Raw genomic sequence first — 8,360 nt, forward strand, 5'->3', positions numbered from 1 at the left:
TTTCAAAAGTTACACTTTTAAACTCGATTTTTCATTAAATACTCATATTTTGTATGTATGATAATTTCTATCAATTATTTTTTAAAAAATTAAAATAAAATTAATTGAGGTTAACTATTTTTCATCATTATTAGAATTAAATTTAAATTTTCATTTCATAACTATTTAAATTAATTAATAGACATTAACGCCAATAATTGAACGTGAGTATTTAACTAAAGATCGATATTAGAAATATAAATCTTGAAATCAAAGTGTAACATCTTGAAAGTTATGGATCAAAACTAGACCCAAAATCTAGGGATTAAAAATGTATTTTATTGTCAAAACATTGTAAACAATAAAGACAAGCTTCAAATATTACATTGATCCCTGTACTTTTGGTTTTGGTTCATTTTTTCTCGTTATACTTTTAAAACGTTCATTTTGGTCCCTATATACTTTTAAATTTTATTCATTTTAGTCCCTATACTGCCAAAATGTTAATTTCAGCCATTGAGCTTTCGAAAGATGACTATTTGATCCCTTAAAAATAAAGTCAAAATGAAAGTGAACATACCCAGTGATCACTTTTTGAAAGGAAACCAAAATGAAAAATTTTAAAATTACAAAAATTAAAATGAACTAAAGTTGAAAGTAAAGGAACCAAATGAACTAAAAGGACAAAAATCATAGTAGTATTATTAAACCTAAAAACAAAGAATACTTAGGTACATCCCTTCTCACCACTCACATAATAAAATATTAAAATATTTCGAAAAGAAATACAAACAAAATTTGCCACATGACAAGTTATGATCGAACAATTTGATAAGATATACAAAATAGGTACTATCAAGGATGCATCTAAGTAAATATAGGCTTGGTAAACTGAGCCAAAGACAGAGTACTGTGTTATAAATTTCTGGTCCAATTGGATAAGGGAAGTAGGGAGCATAGTTTATTTATGGACGTGGGGATAACATTACTTATAAAATTTGGCACATGACAAGTTATGATCGGATAATTTGGTGGAATATACAAAATAGGTATTTACGGGAGACGCATCTAAGTATTATAAATTTTTGATCCAAACGGATAAGGCAAGTAGGGAGCATAGTTTATGTGTGGACGTGGTGATAACATTACCCACAAAACGCCCAAACTACTAATACACAACCAAAACCAGGCATCTATCTCTTATTGTTGGTAATTAAGAAAAGAAAATGAATGAAAGTAGGAAGGAAGATGATGGGTCCGGCCTTGTAATTCTGATCACCGGAGTGAGCAAAGGCCTAGGACGAGCTTTGGCCTTAGAATTGGGAAAACATGGCCACACTATTATTGGGTGCTCTCGTAATCACAACGCCCTTCATTCCCTTCAATTACAACTCTCTTCCATCTCTACAAACAACCAACAACGACACTTGCTTCTTAATCTCGATGTGGTTTGTTCTTTTCTTTCACTCAAATTCAACTATATATACATATATATATATATATCATTCCAACCAATTCATTTGCTTTTGTAGACCTCCAATAGCGGTGTTGAAGGCCTACTTCAAGCTGTCCTTCAAACAAACCTTGTTCCCGATATCCTTGGTACTTATACGTGTTCTGTTTTAGACAAACATGTAGTTTCATCTCAGAACTATTAGATAATGGAAAGAAGAATTACGGTTCTGTCGAGTAACCATTTCGTTTTTTTGTTTTTGATTTTTGAAAACTAACTTATTTCATACCTATTTTTTTTTACAATGATTTGCATATTTTTTAAGTACTACTATTGAATTTTTAGTCAAATTCCTAAAACAAATACAAGTTTTTAAAAGTTTTTTTTTTTTTAGTTTTTAATTTGGCTTGGTTTTTTTTACCACGATGACAAAAGAAGAAATTTGGAAGCCAAACTAGTATCTATAGGCTTAATTTTAAAAAACAAGAAACAAAAAACTAAATGGTTACCAACAGGGCCTAAATTACATAATTTGTGAATTCTCAACATGTCTTCTTAAGATGTTGCCTCTTTGGCTCATCATTTTTAGATGGGATTTCAATTTTTGTTTTTAGATCGAGTGTCTGTTTGAGCTATATAGGCTCTAATACCATATTAGATTTAGATAATATGAGTTTCATCTCAAAACTAATTGACAATGAAAGAAGTAATTCATGTATCTTATAAATATTATGTGTCCTCAACATGCCCTTCAAGATGGTGCCCCTTTGGGTTCATTATTCTTGGATTATTAAATCCCAATTTTTGTTTTTGAACAAAATGTCCGTTTTGGCCTACATATAGGCTCTAATATCATATTAGATTGAGATAGCACGAGTTTCATTTCAAAATCAATTGACAATAAGAGGAATAGCCCATGTATCTAATAAACATTGTGGATCCTCAAAACGCCCCATCAAAATAGTGTTTCATTCGGTTCACCATTCTTAGATTGTATTCTAATTTCTATTTTTAGATTGAAGGCCTATTTTGGCTTCATGAGTTTTGATACCGTATTAGATTTAGATAACATCAGTTTCATCTCAAAACTAACAATAAGAGGAGTGATCTATGTATCTTATAATCATTGTGGATCCTCAAAATATCTCTTCAAGATGGTGTTTATCCTTGGGTTTACTATTCTGGATGGGATTCCAGTCTTTGTTTTGAGACTGAATGCTTGTTTGGGCTTCATGGGCTCTGATACGAAGATTAGGATAACATGAACTCCATCTTAAAACCAATTGACAACGAAAAGAGTAGCTATCTTATAACATTGTGCATAGTATGTTTATCACATATAACCTATGTTCAAATGTTGTCATTTCAAAACCACTTCGAATCTTATCATTCTTACATTTTCATTATGTATGTATGAATTTCATTTTTTTTTTTTGTAGTGAATAATGCTGCTATAGTCAATGAGAAGTCCAAGTTTTGGGAGATTCCTCCACACGAATTTGATTCTGTCATTGATACAAATATCAAAGGAACAACAAATGTACTACGCCATTTCATCCCTCTTATGATTGCAAGGGAGAAGAAAATTATTGTGAACATGTCTTCATTGTGGGGAAGAATTGGTGCTCCTATGGTACGTATGTTTGGTAGTTTCCTTTTGGATAGTAATACGAAATGTTGGAAAAAATCTCCCACTTTTATTATCGAAAAAAAAGAAATCTACGTACATAAAAAATTATTATAATCAAACGAAACTCTCACCCGATCTCAATTGCAAAAGCACTTTCTCAAAACTTTTCCTCTTTCTCATAAAATGCAAAGAATGTTGGAGACAAGATCTGTTGTTATTAGTATTATTCAATATTTCTTAATACAAAAAGAAAAGGTAAAGGTCAAGATAGATAGGACTTAAATTATTCTACACATTTCTATTAGATTTATCCCTGTCTAAATGAATTGACATCTAGAATTCCCTCAAAGTCTAAAGAAAAGCTAGGATAATTCTAGAGCTTTTTTATCGAGGTATTTATTTACACACCTCAACATAATTTTAGAAAGTTTATATACTCATTTAAATCACGTAGTAGGTACTCCAAGAGACTTATAGAACAGTTAGCATTGCTTTCTACTTTACCAAAGCTTTTGTATCACTCTTAGTGATAATAAAATACAAGAAGAGAATTTAACTAGGGTTACCACACTTAAGCTTAAAGAATTTCTAACTAGGACCACTTGAACATAAATCATAGACTCATTATATAGTTCTTGGAGTCCATCACTTGCTTTATCATTTCCAATGTGGACAACTTACGCTCTTTTAATATAGCCAAAATATTAGAAGAATGGTTGTCTCACATTGGAAAGATTCAAGAAAATGATAAGCTCCAAGCACTATACAAGAAATTTATATCTTTGGTTTCAAATTGTCCTACTTTAAGCTTAGTTGCGCTAACGTTAGTTAAATTTTCTTACAAATCTCTAACAAAAGTTTTGAGTGAGTGCTCGAATTATCAAATTATTTTATGCGATTATAAAAAGTTTTAAATTTGTTATCGAACTAGGGGAGTATATTATGTAAACGCTCTAACTTTTGAGGCACCAGTTTTCAGCATATAGTGCATCAAAGTGGGCGATTGAGGGTTTGACTAAATCAATTGCACAAGAGCTGCCAAATGGAATGGCCATTATTGCACTTCATCCTGGCATTGTAAACACCGATATGCTCCTCTCGTGCTTTGGTGATTTGGCTGCTAACCACCAAAATCCTCCGGAGTGGTAATTATTAATTTTCCTTCACCTCTAGAGATGTTCTTGGGTTGGGTTGGGTTGGATTTTTCTATTTTTATTGGGTTGGATTGGGAGTTTGCTAAAAACAATCTGGGTTGACCCAACCCAATCCGAATTATATATATATATATTCTTATTTGTTTGGTATTTAGCATCAACCCAACCTAATCCATGTACACCTCTATTCACGTCAATGACAAAATTTCTTAGTGTTTAAAAAAACTAAGCCATAAAATGTTGATTGAGTTTGCATGGCTTTTAAAAGATATCAAATAAATTTAATTAAAGGTTCCTTAGACCTTAGCTACTATTTCAAGTTTAGTTTCGATTTGGTCCTTAAACTTTAAAATATTATATTAAATTAATTACCATTTGGTTATCTCTAATTTCAATTAACAGAATCGTGTAACAAGTGTAGAACTTTAGGATGCGAATGGACTTACTTCCCTTGATGTCTCCTTTCTCTATTTATAATTTTTTTCTTGACCTAGCCTTCTCCTTCTAAAACTCCTTCTTTGGTCTGGACCTCCTGTATGGTCCTCCCCCACCTGCAGGCATTTTCATTGGGTCAGTCTCGACATGGGCCAATCGAGCCTTTTGACATGGGCTTCGATTTGACCCATGTCACTTCACTCATCTTGCTTCGGTCTTGCTTTGGGTTTGGTTGTTTGGCTCGTAGCATCAATGCTATACTCATCTTTTATAATTTTACCTTTAGCTTCGAAATTACTTAGAATAAATGTTATTTTAAACCTTAAAAGTATACATGTATAGTTACAAGATGTTAGAAATTATTAGGGAAGATTGCGTGACAACTAAATCCGTAATTTGATGATGATGTATCAGGGCAGTAAAGGCGAGCAGGATGATTCTTAATTTTACATCTGCAGATAATGGAGCATCTCTTAGTGTCGACTCTAATGAGGTACGTATTACAATTGGTACCTTAATATATACCCATTTCAAAGATGAGAAACTAAACTTTTTATTTCATCAAAATGCACCTTGTTTTTTTTAAAAAAAAAAAAAAACATTGAAATGTACTTTGAACTTCAAATGTGTTGAAATGTTAATCTTACACTTGAATGAGTGTTAGATTTTCATTCGGATAAATTGTCAGTGAAAATATTATCATATGCATTTAATGAAAATAACAAAAATATCGAGTGCAAAATCAAATAAGGTTTCAAAGAAAATCGACACTAGCTAGGGTTGGATTTTGTTGAAATTTGTTAGTTTTGAAATATTTATTGAATTGCTTGTGCATTTATCCAACTCAATTTTGTGAAAAATTAGACTTTTGTTTAATGATTGAGTTTTTAATAAGTAAATTGTAATTAAAATTTCGATTTAAATACTATTTTACTTTATGACTTTAGTCTCTATACTTTTAAATATATAAATTTGGTCTATATATTATTAATATTTAATTTTAAATTTAATCCTTATAATTAGGATATGTTTGATTTAACTTTTTAAGTGTCTAATTTTGAAAAAAAAAAAATATTATTTTAGAAAAAATTGGAGTATTTGACAACCCTTTAAAATAGCTTTTGAAAGAAATGATTATGAAATAAGTTGATTTAAGATAAACACTTAAATCAACTTTTAGAAAAATAAAATTTTAGAAAAATGAATTTTGATTATTTAATGATTAACCTCTCCCTATTTTGTATAATTCTTAAAATTATGAAAATTCCCTCAAAAGTCATCTACCTCACCCCCACTAGTTTGTCATGGCTACTACTACCCTTCGTCAACCAACTCGGGCCACCACCACTACTGACCAACTCCGACAATCACCTTCGACCACCGTTAATGGCCAACTCCAACCACCACTGCTAGAGAGGTCATCTCCAGCCAACTCCGCCGGCCACCACTACTTTGACCACTTCTAGCCACTACCGTCCAGAGACCATCTCCAACAACCACCACCACTAACTTCGATGACAATCACCACAGACAATCAATTATGATGACCATTGTTTTAAATTATTAGTTTATAGTATTTTATAGTTGTCCTTTATAATAATCTGACATTAATAAAAACACTTTTAATATGTCACAAATCAAACAAACTTGTATATAGAAACACTTTTGAGAAAACATTGGCAAATACACGAATATTTTTATTTTAAACTATTTTTATCAAAAATGTTTAAATGAAAATAAATTTTTAAAAAATATTTTATAAATATCTTTTTTATAAGTCAATCCAAACAGACTGTAGTATGATAATTTCAATCAAAACTTAGTAAGTAGAGTGGAGCATAATTTAGAAGTAAAGATTAAGCTCAATGGAAGTGAGTAATGTTGATGGTGGAGTATTTCATCAGGTTCAGGCAGGCTAAATTGGAACCAAGGCAAGGAAAATCAAGGGAGAATGTGCAGAATTAAGCATAGATCTTACTGACATGTACCAAATGCATGTTTGATATAGGTAATTTGAGTTATGTTTCATCTTCTCCAATTAATTGAGTTTAGAAAACATATGTTTGATAAACGTGTTTTTGGAAACTGTTATCCGATTCTGTAGTTAAAATAGTGAAAATTATGATTACAAAATTTTATGTTTTCTTGTGTATCTTGATTTTGAATTGGAAATTTTAATGTGCATAATCCTATTATAAAGGACAAAAGACATTTTTGGTTCCTAAAATTTGAGCCTCATGTCTATTTGGTTTATGAAGTTTCAAAACAGATACTTTAATCCCTCATATTTGTTAAATGCTTCTAAATGGTTCTTGATTTAACTTTAAAAGTTAACAGAATTCGTTTAGTAGACGGTTATATGTTGGCTTGGACTACTTCTATTTCCTATCGTGTCAGTTGTATTGAATTAGTTAGAAGATCAATTAAAAGTTGATTTAAAAAATAAAGAAAAGTTAGAATTTTTTAGAGTCTTTTTTGTTTGCAATCCGGATTTTGCTTTATGTATTCAGATTCACTGAATTTAGCGAATATATGTTTGGCAGATTACCCAAATTCTGTTTTGAAAATTGTTTTTGGATTGTGTGATCCAAATCGTGCAAATTCTGAAAATAACATTTTTATATTTTATTTGTATTTAGAATTTAAATTTTAAAATTTAAAATGAAGAATTATATTAAATAAAGATAAAAATATTTAGAAATATAATATGTCATATTATAAATCCAATCTTTTTTTAAAAAAATTAAAATATGTCTTATGTAACATAATATAAATTAAATTAGGTTAAAGTCCAAGTTTGGTCCATATGATTTAGATAAAGTTAGTCATTTTAAAATTTAGAATTTGGTTCTATTGTTTGATAAAACTCCATATATAATCTCGGTGGTTTGTTCAATTCTCTTAATAGTCCCTATCATAAGGAGTATTTATTAGGAACCTTTTATCAAACAATAGTGGGTAAATTCTAATCATAAACTATAAGACCTAAAAATTTCAAAATTTCCTATAAATTATATAATATAACAAAACAATAATTATACAATTTTTTAACATAAAATATGTTCGTAAATAAATTAATAATAACTTATTGTCCTCTAATATTTAGTGGGTAACTACAACTAACTTACCATTATTTAAATTAGAATCCAATTTATGATTTCTGCTACCAAACATATATTTGAAAACATGAAAGATAACTATGTTTTCATTTAATCTCTTGTTTTCAAATTTATGTTTTAAGATTCTCTACTAAATGTTGTTAAAAACTTAAAAATAATACATGTGCCCTAATTGTTAGACGATTTTCAGAAGGTGAACAATCCGTCAACCAACGAGCCATCACCATAAACATTGTTCTCAATCTGTCCATGGCCGTCTTCTCAAATTCGAACTCTTCGGGAGTTCAATTGCCTTCCATAGAAATTAGGCCTAATCATTTCTTAAGGTGCATCTAGAAATTCGAAGTGATATATTAAGGATCCTTTTGGATTGACTTGAGAAAAAATTGTTTTTAAAAAAACTCATTTTTATTTAAACACTTTTAATAAAAGTTGAAAACACACTCCAAAAGCTACTTTAAGTAGTTGTCGGACACTCTAATTTATCTCCCAAAAAAATGACTTATTTTTTAAATTAAACACTTGAAAATGCATTACAAACACACTTTATGAAACTACTCTTATTTATGCCTACCTGATTTTGATTTTTG

The 8,360-nt window shown here is 30.0% G+C and overlaps 1 protein-coding gene across 1 annotated transcript; it reads left to right on the forward strand.

Annotated features, from left to right (window-relative positions):
- The first annotated feature begins 1,079 nt into the window (after positions 1-1,079).
- LOC120068946 (NADPH-dependent pterin aldehyde reductase-like) lies at positions 1,080-6,878 on the forward strand. The gene is made up of 6 exons (XM_039020585.2): positions 1,080-1,427; positions 1,512-1,581; positions 2,872-3,065; positions 4,035-4,207; positions 5,066-5,144; positions 6,556-6,878. Exons 1-6 carry the CDS (start codon positions 1,206-1,208, stop codon positions 6,568-6,570), a joined length of 753 nt encoding a protein of 250 aa, XP_038876513.1. The 5' UTR covers positions 1,080-1,205; the 3' UTR covers positions 6,571-6,878.
- Positions 6,879-8,360: the final 1,482 nt, after the last annotated feature.

Source organism: Benincasa hispida, unplaced genomic scaffold (assembly GCF_027475165.1).
Source record: "Benincasa hispida cultivar pf3 unplaced genomic scaffold, pf3_genome.v1.1 HicScf1225, whole genome shotgun sequence".
NCBI lineage: Eukaryota > Viridiplantae > Streptophyta > Magnoliopsida > Cucurbitales > Cucurbitaceae > Benincasa > Benincasa hispida.

Coding starts and splice junctions, on each gene's coding strand:
- LOC120068946 (XM_039020585.2), top strand. CDS start 1,206: ATGAATGAAAGTAGGAAGGAAGATGATGGGTCCGGCCTTGTAATTCTG. Junction 1,582..2,871: donor CCTTGTTCCCGATATCCTTG/GTACTTATACGT, acceptor TTTTTTTTGTAG/TGAATAATGCTGCTATAGTC. Junction 3,066..4,034: donor GAAGAATTGGTGCTCCTATG/GTACGTATGTTT, acceptor TTGAGGCACCAG/TTTTCAGCATATAGTGCATC.